Source organism: Chaetura pelagica, unplaced genomic scaffold (genome assembly GCF_000747805.2).
Source record: "Chaetura pelagica isolate M959 unplaced genomic scaffold, ChaPel_1.0 scaffold420, whole genome shotgun sequence".
In the NCBI taxonomy this organism is placed as follows: domain Eukaryota; kingdom Metazoa; phylum Chordata; class Aves; order Apodiformes; family Apodidae; genus Chaetura; species Chaetura pelagica.
In genome coordinates this window covers 2,298,063-2,312,443 of record NW_009951919.1, presented here as the reverse complement: position 1 = coordinate 2,312,443, position 14,381 = coordinate 2,298,063, and the positions used below count along the sequence as shown (strand labels likewise).

At 47.5% G+C, this 14,381-nt stretch overlaps 1 protein-coding gene across 1 annotated transcript; it reads right to left on the bottom strand.

Annotated features, from left to right (window-relative positions):
* Positions 1-5,778: 5,778 nt before the first annotated feature.
* CXCL14 (chemokine (C-X-C motif) ligand 14) lies at positions 5,779-13,318 on the bottom strand. Its single transcript, XM_009995383.1, has 4 exons — positions 13,200-13,318; positions 12,238-12,343; positions 7,656-7,766; positions 5,779-6,015 (listed from the first exon to the last, which is right to left on the bottom strand). The coding sequence occupies exons 1-4, from the start codon at positions 13,261-13,263 to the stop codon at positions 6,000-6,002; spliced, it is 297 nt and encodes a 98-aa protein (XP_009993685.1). The 5' UTR covers positions 13,264-13,318; the 3' UTR covers positions 5,779-5,999.
* Positions 13,319-14,381: the final 1,063 nt, after the last annotated feature.

The following is a 14,381-nucleotide window of genomic DNA, read 5'->3' as shown; positions in this document are numbered from 1 at the left end:
CAAAGAAAAAAAATGTAAATGGTGCAGCTATGAAGGTAATAGAAATGGAGAAGTATTTTTATGCAACAGAATGGAATGGGCAGTAATGAGGCAAAAATGCTGAGGAATAAAGACAAAAGACATTTCTTCCGGGATTAGAAGGAGCTCAAAATTTGCAAAGCCTACTGGAAGGAAGGGGGGGAAGCCTGTTGTAGCATTTCTTGTTCTTTAATAAGCTTCTCTTTCTGGGAGTCCTGAGTGTTCAGATGCAGCACACTTAGTGCCTAGTAACCCAACAAAGCTTCGATTGGTGGCTCTGCAGAAAGATTTCCTTCTCCTTGCAGGTTTCTAGCGTGGAAAGACACAGATCAGTTGCTTCAGAATCCTTAATTAAACACAACAAAGAAGGGCAATTAGAGCTGTGTTTTGCTTCTGCCATCCAGCAAATCTTGTAAACCACAAAACCCTTTTCTTGCTCTGTGATTTATGATGGGAATAAATCATAATTATTCCTGTAATTATTTGCCTTAAGTGAACACCAGCAGGATTTTTATTTTTTTCTTGGGGGAGCTTCTGAAACCCATCCAAGAGGAATTCACTGACCTCTTTTGTTGTGCAGGAAGAGAAACAAAAACACAGGCATGGTGATTTTCCCAGGCCTTGGCTGCCTGCCTCCCTGTCACTTCATGTCATGTCACTCCTCCCTCCTAGGTCCCGTGTGCCTGCTCCCAGCAGAGTAGCTCCTGTTGGGCTGGATGCCCTCCACGTGTGTCATCAGAGCTGTCTCTGCCCAAAGAGCTGATAAGACACACAAGGAAAAGAGGAGAGGAAAATGTGAGAGGATTAGAGTGCTTCAGAGGTCAGCAAAAGGACCAGAAATACAATTTGTCACTTGATGTTCAGACATGAAATGACTGTGGATGCTGTGTGAAGGGTGTGTGTCTAATTGTATTTATTTTAGTTGTTTTTTCTTGCTGCTGGGAAGTCAGCTGGTCCTTCCTGAGGACAAGGCCCAAATGCAAAGCCTGGGGAACAGCAGCTGCCTCAGGTCCTGGGGAGCTGGTGGCAGGATGTTGAACCACCAGGCAAGAAAGACATGTGGCTTGGTGTGCTGGTCAGGGATACCTGTTGTTTGCAGAGGGTTTTGGGCAGGTGTTTTGGGAAGGAGTTTTCCCAGGGTTGTGCTGCAATCCTGTTTCCCATGCTGGTGTGATGGATGTGGCTCCTGCAGGCATGCCTGGTGTCCTCTTTGGCCTTGGCATGCATGTTCTATGTTGACTGGCTGATCTGACCCTGTAAACCTCTGAGCAGGTCTCCCAAAATACAGCTGCTTTTTCTTTGCTTTGGTGGGTTTCCCACTCCTGGGTGGGGAAATGCAACAGTTGATGCTTTCCTTGCAGGGCTGGGGAAGGGCATCCCCAGCTTCACAGTGCAATGAGCAGGCTCCAAGCTGATGTATAACACAGGTGGTTGAACGGCCAAAGAGGTGTCCCCAGGTTGTCTGAGAAGGTTTTAGGTTGCCACTAGATGTCCTTTCAGCTCTGCTTTCTCCCATTGCTCCTCCAGAGCAGTCCTCTGGCCTGTGAGTTGCTGGCCATGGCCCAAGAGCTGCCTGACACCAAAGTGCTGCAGGGTCAACTAGAGGAAGGACTGGGGTGAACCCTGGGCTCTGGGGCCTTCCAAACATCCCTTTGATCTCTCACAGCTTTGTCCCACATAGTGCTGGCTCATAGAAATGAGGATGTTTTGGAAAGCACCCAAAATCAAGCTTCTGGATCTGTGCTGGGTATTTTAATACCTCTAGTATGAATCAGGGACTGTTGCTGCCTGGGTGGGACCACTGGTTCATAGAAGTAATGGTCCAAGGAGGCAGCACTGGCAAGTAAAAAGGATGATATCTGGTATGAAACTGACATAGGAATCATGATGACCAAATGATGGCACAGTTTTGTGCAGATTTTTAGTTTCCTCTCCCTGAACTAACAGAGGCAGTCTGTAGAGCTGGAGGGCCCATCTTTCTGGAGGTATGTGGTGTTGGGAAACACAAATGTTCTGGGGTTTTCCAGGTTGCCTGGATGCCCAGAACTTGGCAAAAAAGATTTCTGTAAGGCTTGTGTTTGATATTTGTAAGCACCAAAAATCACTGATGGTATCCGGAGCTCAGTGCTTGCAAAGGCAGTGGCAGCCCCAGTGGTTCTCCTGGGGTGGGTGATCTTGGGTGAAGGAACTGAAGGAAATCTGCTTTGGGGCACTTGATAGGAAACATGTTTCCAAGAATAGCTGGGGGCTGAGGGGGTGCAGCCTTTCAAGGCAAACTGAGCACCTTCCAGGGAGCACTTGGCTCTTTGTGATTTGTGATCAGAGGCAAATGGGTGAATTGCAGCCACAGGAGGTTTCTGATGGGGCAAACACAGGGCTGGTGAGACTGCAAATGGTGATCCTCAAAAATACCCACCTCAGGGAGCATTTCTGTTGCTGCAACACTGCCTTCAGCTTCCCACCTGGGGCTGGGGGGTGACCAGTGCAAACCCCCAGCCCCCTCTGATGACTTTACCATCAAGCCCCACTTTTGATGACACAGTCCTGATGAGACCCTGTTAGTGTGAGGCCTTCTCTTTCCCCCCATGGATGTGGTCAGGAAAGGTCCCCATGCCTGTAGCAATCTGTTATAGCCTTGTGCCTTGATTTAGTGACCCTGGGGGAGCTGGGGTACAACAGGCAGCTGGATCTGCTGAGAGCACCATGCTGTCTGGCACAGGCCACTGAGCAGCTATTGCTGCTTAATAAACTTCTTGGCCATTGCTGACCTAGACCATATATGAGCAAGTGAAAGGCAAGTGGTGAAAGAATCTGTATAATATTACTAATCCCACGTAGCACTCTCACTGAAAAGGCAAGGCAGGTCTCCCTGCTATTGTGTCCTTTCACTGCAGCTGTGTGGTTCACCCATGTGCTTTTATTAAAATCAAATCTGGTCATGCTGTTCCTGCAGGGATGCAGCCTGTGGGTGCCCAATGGCTCAGGGAGAGAGGGGGGGGAGGCAGGGCTTGGAGGTCTTGTGCACAGGGCTTGGTGCTCTGTCTCTGCTCCTGGCTGCAGTTTGCTGGGGAGAAGCTTTCCAGGCTGGATGGGGGGGCCAAGCTATTGCCAGCTGCCCTCTTTGGGAACTCTGTGGAGGTTTGACATCCTTGTGATGTAGCATCAGTTCTTGAGTACAGGAGTTATAGGGTCTGCTCGTGCTGCTTCTCCACCCCAGGATGGAGTAGGGTCCTGGCTTATCATGCAAACATTCAGGCTCTTGGGAAGGTAAACTGGTAACTGGTGAGCAGCTGGGGCTGGCTGGTGCATGTTCAGGTCATACTTGAGCTTAAATTTTCAATCCCAAAGCACAAAGGTGTGATCTGTATATTAGTGAGGTTGGACTGAATGTCTTCTCTGGCTGTGCATCCACAAGCTGCTGGGAAAAACCAAGGCAAACATCCAGGTTGCTGCTGAATTGTGTATGTTTGTAACAAATTTTCTTCATTGCCAAAAGATTGAATATCTTGTGAGTGGCAGTTACCTTCTGACCTGGTGTGTCTCTTTACAGCTGCAGGATCAGGGATGGCAAAGGATGCTCCTGGGAGCGGAACAAACCTGCCTGGAGTTGTGGTTTAACAGGCTTGGGAAAAGCAGCTCGGAGGGACAGTTTTTTCTTTTTATGGTTTCAATTCCTGTTCCCAAGGGGTGTTTGGTTGGAAGAAGAGATTCAGGTTAAAGGGAACACATGGATCAAACCAAACAGTTCTTTTTCTTTAATCACCTACTATAGCAAGTAGGAAAAAGATTATAATTGGTTTCCTTTGTACTCAGTTTTAGCTGGAGATTTTGGTCTGGCAGATGAGAGTTGCTTGTGCAGGCTCTGCACTGTGAGGTGTGAGTCAGAGGACTGTCTGGGCAACTGGAGCTGTGCCCAGTGTTCCCCATGGAGCCTTAACCACCTCTTGTGCAACCATATCCATACTTTTCCAGGAAATACATTGCCCAGTAGTAATAGGCATCAACTTTTTCTTGAAGTCCGTTGCTGTGTTGAAATCGAGGCTCCTCCAGGAGAAACTACTGGTTTTGTTGAAATGTGACTCAAGGAAGGAGAGGAGCAACTTGTCCCACAGGTCTGGCTTTGCCTGGAGATTGGGATCAGATGCTCAGCCTGAAGCAGGGCCTTGTGGTCCATATCCCCAGGGGTTTAATTTCTTAAATAAACCGAGATCTTTCTCAAACCTTTCACTAACATGCAGCTCAGAGCTCCATCCTTCTACAGAACAGGAAAATGTTTTGAAATCAATCAGCTCCTTCTCCTTTGCCTCTTTCTGTCAGGTTATTACCACAATAAATACATTCAGGGAACATCAGGAGGTTTTCATGTGTTTCAACTCTTGCTGGTTTTACCCTTCCTATCTGTTGCTTTCCTTTCTAGCAGTGTAGGATCCTTTTTGGGTGCAAAATCCCTCTTTGCTTACAGGTCTTGTTGCCTGAATTTTGTTGTACAACCTTTCGTGATCAAACCAAGCTCTTCTCTAAATCCCTGCATTCTACTTGTTTTGTATGGATCCAGAGTATTTGATTTGCATTATTGGACATAACACTAGACCAGGGCTATGGGCACATGGCATTGCCCTTCTCTATGTAACGAGATCCCTCAGCATTTGGGTAAAGACCAAATCCTAAAATGAAGAAGAGAAGTAAATAGGACTGGAAAAATGTTTACAAATGCCAGTGTCAACAAGATGCCATATTTTTAAATCAGCATCTCTGAGGTTGTTTTTTTTCCTGAAACCAATTCACCCATCAAAAAAAAGTGAAGTTAGAAGTGGCTGGAATTTCCTGAGGGCTTAAAGAAATTTAAGAGCAATAGACAGCTTTTTTTAAATATATTTTTTTATTACTTTTTTCATTTGTCTTAGAAATATGAAATTTGCATGCAACCTTCTAAATATTTCCAACATTTAAATAGCATACGATAATTTAGCAGTACAGTACATTATACAGGAGGATAATGGAGGGAGATTTCCTATAGTGTATTTACAAATGAAAAGGTAGTTGTGTTATTTTAAAAAGAGGAATGCACTGCTTAACATGGAAGTATTACATTCAAAATAATGAATATGTTGTATTGTGACTAAAACATAGATAGGTATTTATATGTTTGCCCTATCATATTTTTCATAAAAAGGTACCTTTTAAAGGCTTTTTGTTGTTGCTACAAATCTAGGAAATCGTACACAATCGTCTTGAAGCTTAAAATGTCTCAGTACTGAAGCCACAGACTTTCTGTAAGAACTGAGAAGAAAAAAAAGAAACCCAAACATTTTTTAGTAATAAAAATGACATAGAAATGCTTTCTAATGCATGGAACGTGACATGGGAGATGTGGGATGCTTTGCCTTGCAGCAAGACCTCAAGTACAAGAGGTATACAAGTGATCTTCTTGCTCATCTGACGAGCTGAGGGACCTCCCTTCTGCAGTTACAGCCCCCACATTTTGGTGGCATCATCCCCAGCAGACCAGTGTTTGCTCCCAGCTTTGCCCAACTACAGTGGAGGCTGTAACCATGAGCAACAACCACGGCACCAAAGGTTTCCCACTGCCAAGGGGTGAGGGACAGGGCTGTAGAAGACCTTCCCAACCATTCCTGTCTAATGAGCTTATAAAGCTCAATTGCAATCATAGTGAAGTATGAATGAATAACAATCAAAAATAAAAAAAACCCAACAAACTTAAAAAACTTCTTTAAAATGAAAAGCATGAGGTTTTTTTCCCCCTAATCTCAGAGCAGACGGGTGTGATGTCTGATGTGCAACAGATGCTTGTGAAATCTGGAAGCCTTTTGCACGTCGCTATAAAATGTAAAAACTGACCCTTGGTAAAAAGTGCTTTATAATAATATAGATTTTGTGTCTGTGTGAGAGAAATAATCTTATGCAGAGCCCAGTCCTATGCCAGCCAAGGGAGTCTGCTCCATTCCTCACGCTGCTTCCTTTTATTCTTCATAAACCCTAAACAGAAGGAAAGCCAAGAGCAAGATGTTGAAATGAGGAATGAAACAGCTCCATTCCAAAGAAAAGAATAATAAAATAATAATGAAAAAATTAAGCCCTCTTACAAATAGCAAACCCAAACCAAACCAGAAACAATTTTTTTTAGCCTTTGCTTAAGTAAATTGAGAAGTAAGTTCTTGATTTCAGCAGTCACTGGATTGTTATCCATAAAGCATCTGGGAGGGGGGCTGGACTTTGACCCCTCTGCTTCTTGTAGTCATGTGGTGAGTTACATGCTCTGCCACGATTATCAGGATGCATAAGATGAAGAAATCCACCTCTGCTTGTACACTTAAATCACTGGAAAATCCCTGTGTCCTATACAAATGTTGAAGCACGTTGTGAGCTGCATGTAGATTCACAATGCTTGCTATTTTGGGAATAATATTAGACTTCATGTTGTTTTTCTAATTTATACCCTGGCTGGATTGTGGGAGAAGCCTTGAGCTGGCCCTCATTTTTGGGCCACAGGAGACCATGAGCAGTGCAGGCAGGAGTTTGTCTGAAGCACAGGGACCCTGTTACCTGCTCGGGGCACCCATTTCTCAGGGGAACCCTGCACATTTTTTTACTGGACACAAAAGCCTGGAGCTGAGCGTCCTTTGTCATCTTAATGATGGCATTTTTAAAAAGAACAAAGGAAAAAGAGGGGAAGAGTGTAAATCTGTGGTTATGCAAGAGCTGGGGCTTCCCATGGGCTCTGTTTGTGAAGCAGCAGCCAGGAGCTGGCAGGGAGGTGAGGAGCTGGCTGGGGGGACATTGCCCCTGCCAGAAGGGCTCACTGGCACCCCTGGACCTGCTGAGAGATGGAGCTTGCTGCCCCCATTTGAGCTCCACTTTGAGGAGCAAATTCCCCATCAGTTGAGGAGGATGAGGGGTTGGTGGAACTCCATTGCACATGGAGGGTGTTTCTTGGTCATGGCTGGAGAAGCAGTAGAAACTGTGCAGTTCTCCTTAATTACAGATACATCCATCAGTTATCAGGAGTTCATGTTTCTCACTTTCTCTCTTCAATCTCTAACTGGCTTGTAAAAAACCCCCCAAACCTCTTTGCAAGGGAGAAGGTGACAGAGCATCTGACCAGCCAGTTACTGTTTTGTTGTTGTTTTGTTTTTTTTCTGGGAATGATGCAGTAGTTAAAATTGGCAAAGATCTGTGTCACCAGGAGTTGAAGATTTCTGAGGTGGTGTGATTCCAGGGTGACAGGGCACCCTCTTCCCAGCTCTGCTGACTGCTTTCCTTGTGACTGTGAGGAAGTAATTTAGCTTTTCATCTTGACTCTTTACCCATTGAAGGGAGGCAAGTGTGTGTAAATAACTGAGAACATCAGCTGATGAACAGTTTAACAGAAAATAACTACTATTTATAGTCAGAACAGCCTAATACTAAAATATAAGTGAGGACTGCATGTGGCAGGAAAGAAGTAACATCCAGAACATGTATTTCATTACCAAAAACATGGTTATAAATTAACCCTCCATTCTGAAAGGAGCCTTTGCAGTGTGTGCATTTTCCTGGGCTCTCCCTGAATGCTGCTGATTGCCCAACTTGCCACCAAGATTTTCCCCTCCCCCCCATTCCAGCAAATTGCTACTCACCTGCCTTTCTCTTTCCATATTTTGTACCACTTGAGCAGCCTCACCGTGTTCTGGCGCTTGGGGTTCAGGCAGTGCTGCTGCTCCCCTCGCACCCGCGTCCACAGGGTCACGCTGCAAGGCAGGAGAAAATGGGTGCTGAGGGTGAGGGGAACCCCCTCCCCTGCTCCCACTCCAGGCAAGTGCCCAAAGCCATCAGGGAGGTCTCACCCAGGTGGGCAGGGGAAGTATTTTTAGTGGTTTAGGGTGGGTATTTGAGTTTGCTGTGATACCGGAGCAGGTCTTCAGCTGTTACCCATCAGTGCAGTGTTGCCCACTGTTATCCTAGGCTGGACCAGATGGAGACCTACCTGCTGTTTTTAATAATTGGGTTTGCTCTTCCTGTCTGTTGGAGATTTTATTTTAAGCTTAATAGCTGATTTAATTAGGGTTCGCTCAGGCAACCACAAGGTCTTTGCATGAGGAAATGGTTCCCTTACACTCAACACTGCGGTGTCCAAGAGAAGATCAGACCTGGTTCATTAAGTATTTTTTCCCCTCTATTTTCAGCCCACAGTATTTTAAATACTTGCACATGGCAGGGTGTCTGTGTGCCCAGCAGGCCAGCTCTGAGCCCCAGGCAGGCAGTCCTGGGGGCTTCAGCCTTCTCTGATCATAGGCTGATCCCTCTCTCCTTGCCAGCAGCAGTGGTTTGGTGTCCTTTGTTGTCAGGACAAGCTGTGCTGGGAGGAAAAGTGTGGCAAAAATCTTCCCATCATTTTAGGTTTCTTCCTAGGGAGCTTAGTGAAGCCCTTACTGGTTGGTCTGCCACAACCCAGGTGACACAGGAGATCCCAAGCTGCTTCCCAAGAGGATGCCTTTCCAGAAATGCCAAGACTGCTTTCACAATTTTTTCTTCATGTTGTGATTTTAAAAAACCCCACAACAACACTATTTTTTATTGGAATGACTAACTTTCTGGAAATACCATCCATAACAGGGAAAGACAGTTTTTGCCTTAACTAAAATATTATAATGGAATCATTTAAACACTGATAGAGACAGGAATAAAATAATGGCATAAACCCAGAAATATCTGTGCAATACTGATGGACCTATTTTGTGAATTGGTTCAGAAAAGAGCTGTTTTTCTTGTGTTAGAAGATAAAGTCCCTTGTAAACTTTCTCAGCTCACCCACCCAGTGCAGAGGGGATGTGCCTCACTGGAAGTGAAGCTGCCTGCAGGAGCTTGCTGAGGGTCTTGCCACATTTCCTATTTCAGTGTTTTCCAAGGTGCTCCAATAGCTCTTTCCATTCAATTAACCTTCTTTTCTGCTCCCCTTCCATCAGGTGTGAGCTGAAGTCACCAAAAGATTAGGTGTGATTTTCCCAGGTTGTTTTCTGGGAAGCAGTGGAAAGCCACCAAGAGTTGTTGGCCTGGGCCAACCCCTCTGGGTATCAGCATGTTTCTGAGATGGGGAGTTTTCCTCCAGCTTTGGGAGTGGAACTAAACTTTCACTGAAGGCACAAGATGTGCAAATGTTAGGGCACTCGAGGTCACAATGAAGTTTCTCCATCCAGCAGCCACCATCTTGGCAGTGCCATCTGTGCTGGTTGATGCCAGACCTAGGCTTGGGTTTCTTCTCTGATGGATCAGAGAAAGTATTTCCAGAAAGTGATGGACAAGTTGAATCACAGGAGCACCTCTGAAAAGCAGCAGGTTTTAAATTTGCAACAGGAGTGGAGGAGGACTGTTGTGGATTTACCAGAGCCTGTGACCTGAGGATGAGGAGATGCATGGTTTGCTTCTCAGGTGAACAACCAGAGCCCTTCTCAGGCTGAGACGTGTTGCTTTGACATCACACGTAGGTTTTCTGCTTTGATGCTGGAGGCTGGACAGCAGAGGAGATGTTGCCAAGGCCACCCCATGGTCCCCAGTGGTTCCTGTGCAGTCCCTGGTGCTGGGGGCACAGGGTTAGGTGGCAGCAGTTTTGGGCACCCTGAGCTGACCTGGCCCTGCTCTTGGGGATGCTGGTCCAGCAGATGTAAGGGCACGTGCCTAACAAGAGCCACTGAGAGAGCCAATATCCTGAGCAAGGAGTTGTCTGGATGGGCTGCAAGAACTGGATGAGAGGGTTGGAGAAGGAAGAGAAGCACCAGAACTTACACCTCCAGTGCAGTTCGGGACATGAGGTCACTCCAGGGCATGCACAGCCCTTAGTTGCCTAGGGCTTGGGGGCTGCAGCCTTCATCTGGGGTGTCTGAGGGTCCCAGTGCTAAAATCATCCAAGTACATCCCTATCTCCAGGGCTGGGATCAGCACACTTGGGTCAGTCTGTGACACCCCAGCACCTTGTGCCTCTGCTCGCCTCATCTGCAGGGATGGTGGGGCTGTACCTTTGCCTGCAAACACCCTGTCCCCAGGGTCAGCAGGGTCCTGGCTCTGCTCCCTTGGCCCTGAGCCTGTGCAGGGACTGCCATCCTCCTCAGCTGGCCCTTGAGAAAGGCTGCCAGGGGTGCCCATTTCCCATGGGCTGCTCTCACCCTATCGTGTTCCCCCATTTCGGGTGGGGCAATACATGGAGGTGAGTTGGATCCTTTTAGGAAAGAAGAGTTAAATCTCCTTCCTATTTTCTGCTGTTTTTCCTCATTCTAGGATACAGCTACACACACAACTGCTGCTAGATGTTCTGTGAACCTTGACAGGTTTTGACTAGACTGAGGACTCCGTTTAGTTGCCTCTTACCCTGCATCACAGCTCTGCAGGGGGGGTTATGGCCAAAGACAAATTCCTTCCTAAACAGCACCCTCATAACTACTTTTTCCTCTGCCAAACATAATTTATATCATGCTTTTCCCATACTAAAGACCTTTTGAGAAGGGCAGGATGGAAAGCAGCTTCAACAACTCATTTTAGATGATCACCGTAGCAACAAAAACTCAGTTGCAGGAATGTAGCTCTTCTGTGCCTCGTCCAGAGACTCCCAGATCTATTGGTTCTTGGAATATTAATTTCAGTTTCCTTTCAGTGCTGACCTCAGACTGCCTTAGGGTAGCTGGAAAAGCAGTAAGGGTGGCGGGTGAGCCCTGCCTGCCCCGTGGGCAGTGATGGGACAGCTCTGTCCCTGCAGCTGCTGCAAACCCAGGGCAACCCTCTGGGCTTGGAAAGCATCACTCAGCATAGCTATCCAGCTGGGAAAGCAACCTGCTCCTGCACTGCCTTCCAGCTTTCCTGACTTTCTGATTGAAAGTGAAATGTGGCATTAATGAGATTTATTTTATACCCCTCCCGGCCACCAGCTGCTCTCAGGCTAATGCCTGGAGTGGGATGTGAAGAGTTAGTGCTCTTCTGCACCATCCTTTTGCTGTTGAAAGGTCAAAGTAAACAAAGTGAAGCTGCAAGGAACCGATTCAGGCAGTGGTGGTCTGCAGGGGTTTTTCTGTTCAGGTCATCATCAGCTGGTTTGGGATTCAAAGAGGTGGGTCTGATGTTCGTTGCTTGCTGTGATGCTGGTGTAAATCTGGAGGAAGCCTAAGGAAGCTGGACTCTTCGTTCCTCCTCCACAGAGTCTGGCAATTTTTGTGTGGGCAGGATCAGGCTCCCGTGGTATCTCCTCACTTGTGCCAGTCAGATGAGCAGGATTTGGCCCCATGGGCACTACAGAGCACCAGGGCTGGTGTGCAGCAGGACAGGACTCCATGAGATCCTGCAGTGAAAGCACCTTTCTAAGATTAAGTGCTTGGCAAATGTTCAGTGAGGGAGCACAAATGCTGGAGTAAATCAGTCCGTGGTGTTCTGGGGGTGCAGCTGCTCCTGGGACCATTTGTCCCCTCTCAGGTGGCAGAGGAGCTCTGTGCAGTCTTCCTGGCTCATCTGCCTTTCTGGTCATTATCCAGCCCTGTGTGCTTGTTGGATGGTATTTTTTTGGGGGGGAATCTTAAGATATCCAAAACAGGACAGAAACACCCTCCTCCCCAACTGCCCATATTTAAAAATAAAAAAAACCTCCAAACCCTCTTCTTTTTAAGCCAGTCATCAGCAATGTCCAAAATCTCCATCCTTGCCTGGGTTCAATGAGGCACTTCATCACTGGGAGTTTTCAAGGTTTACAGTGAGAAGGGGATGAAAGTGTTCTCTTCTGTGCTAGGTAAACCCCCTGAATGCCAGGGGGTGGCTCGGGGGCAACGCAGGCAAAAACCTGATGCTGATTGGGATGAATCTTCCTTGCAGAAACCACCTTGGACCAAACTCTGCTCCTGTTCTTATTCTGCACACCCTAAATAACTTGAGGAAATAGTTGTGGATTTTACACCAGGCGTCTCGGAGTGGGATTTGTTCCCAGCTTCACTTGAACTAGTAATTTTTTAATCTCTATTTGTTCTGTAAATATTTCCTTGAGCAAAACAATTATGTTGAAAAATAATTCCCGGGTTTTTATTTCTGTCAGAATTGCACTTTTTATTGCACCTGATCTTGCAAATGCCTGTTCCCAGAAATTAGCATGCCAGGGCATGAGAAAAACAAAGAACAAAGAAGGAACTTGCAGGATAAGGTAAAGCAATTCAGCTGACAGGGAAACAAAGCAAGAAATGAAGGAAAACTTACATAATCATCTCTTCCACGCAGAACGGGTACCTCGGTTTTATTTCCAGCTTCCGCACGTTAGAGAATCTTATTTTAGGACCTTTTCTTGAGCATTTGCATTTTACTCCTACAAGAGAGAGCACTTTCTCATGTGCCTGCAAAGCCTCCTGCATACCAAGCACCCCTTCCCTGCCAGCCTGTGTGCACACACAAACTTCACTTTGCTCTTTTGAGCCCTGGTGGGAAAAACTGAGTTTTATAAACTGAGTTTTGAAATGCTGTTGAGCTGCTTTTTAATTATTTTTTAAAAAGAATATTTTCTTTGCTGTATCCCTGGAAAAGATAGTGACTCTGGGCAGTATGTTTTAGAGCACTATAGACGTTCTGAGGCTTTGTAAATACGAGAGATTTTAAAGTGCACCTGCTGTGATTAAATGAAATTGTATTTAAGGGAAATGAAAGAGTCAGAATTTGCTTTAAGCTGAGGAAGCAAAGCCACGTCTCGGCTGCTTTCTTGTTCACTCACAGCTCTCTTGGACTTTCTAGGACTTGCAGTCACTTCTCTCACGGATGCTGTGGTGCATTTGCAGCCAGACAAAAGCTGAGGGGTTTTGAACCATCATTTCTGTGCACAGCAGAGGACACACACTGGCACACTTGCTGGAGTTTGTGTTGCCACGTCTAGCTCTGCTTTATTTTCCCTCTGGAAACCACCCTAATTTTTGAAGGCAATAGAACAGCTCTATCCCTGAATAAGAGCCCAAGGCATGACCTCCCACACCCTGAGCTGGGGCTTGCAATGAAGGCTCAGCTTCGTGGCATCTATTTTACCTCTACTCCCATCTTTAAAAACCTCCCAGCTCCCTTACCCACAGACACATCACTCTGCCCAAAGTGCTGCAGACAGCTAAGTCCAACTCGGGGCTGTCAAGAGCCAAACCAAGACTGGAAAATCAAAGAGGGAATAAGAATAACCCACTTACCTTCCACGCTGGCCAAGCACATCGCAATGAGGAGCAGGAGCAACGCTGCTGTCAGGAGCTTCATGGTGAGGCAGCAGGTACCTAAAGAGGTGCAGGGGCTTTTCAAGTGTTTAAATGTCTGGGGGGCTGGTCCCCCAGCTCCTCTCACCCGGTCCCCGGTGCTGGCTGGGGCCGGGGGGAGGGCAGCGGCTGCCCTGGCGCTGCCTGCTCCTGCCTGCGCTCTGCCTCTTGCCTCCCCTTGTCCTCTTTTAAAACAGCTCCCGCTGCCCTCGCTGCCGGCTCATTAATATGCAGAGCAACTCCGCGGCTCCCTGCGCAACCTCAGCCCCTGCGGGGAGGGAGGGGACCCGCCACCGCTGCCCCGGGGGTCCCCCCCGCACCCCTCCCAGCATCCCGGGGATGGGGCGGCGGCTCCTGCCCCGCCGGGACGGTTCTCACCAGAAAGAGGTGGTTTTGCTGGGGAGGTGGAATTTTGTGAATAGGGCTGCGAGGTGGGGAAAAAACCCCAAAGAACCCGCTACGGGGAAGCCCGGGCTCCACAGAAGTTCCCGTGCACCTTGGAAATAAGACCTGAAGGAGTCACACCTGGGCAGGGCTGTCACCTTTTGCCTTAAATGTTATATTCTAGCTTGAAGGAGCTAAGGAAAGCTTAGTGAATTAAATGGGGGAGTGTTCCTAGGAGCGTTATGAGGTGGGTTTAACATGTGGAATATTTCAGGAAATAAGATCAATTGAAGGTTGTTTAACGACCACTGAACCGTGTTCTGCTCCGTAAAGAGCGAGGGGTGACACGCAGGAGCTTCATGGATGTAGATACATGTTCCTGCTCCCCTGTGGAGTCGGTTCCTGATTTCAGCAACAGCTAAAACAGCGTCTTTAAATCTGAGTCCGGATTTGTGTCTGTGTAACTGAAGCGGGTGAAGATCAGAGCCGGGTCTCTAATCTCTTTCATGGGAACGTGTTCAGAACACAGGGCAGACAAACGCGTCCCCAGCTCCTGGTTCACCTCGGCCCCTCTGCCCACGGTCCCTGCTCTCACACCCATCCACCTTACCGCTCCCGACCCAGCCCAACCACCTTCCAGCTCGGGCAGCGCCTGGGAAGGACGCGCCGGGCGCTCCCAGCTCCGCTCGCAGCTGAAGCTTCGCACCCGGCCCCGTCCGTGGGGGCCCCGTCCGTGGG

Excerpts from the sequence above, each read along its gene's own strand:
- CXCL14 (XM_009995383.1), bottom strand. The coding sequence starts at position 13,263 with ATGAAGCTCCTGACAGCAGCGTTGCTCCTGCTCCTCATTGCGATGTGC. Across the intron at positions 12,344-13,199 it reads GTGCTTGGCCAGCGTGGAAG|GAGTAAAATGCAAATGCTCA; the intron begins GTAAGTGGGTTA and ends TCTCTCTTGTAG. Across the intron at positions 7,767-12,237 it reads TGCGTGGAAGAGATGATTAT|CGTGACCCTGTGGACGCGGG; the intron begins GTAAGTTTTCCT and ends CCTGCCTTGCAG.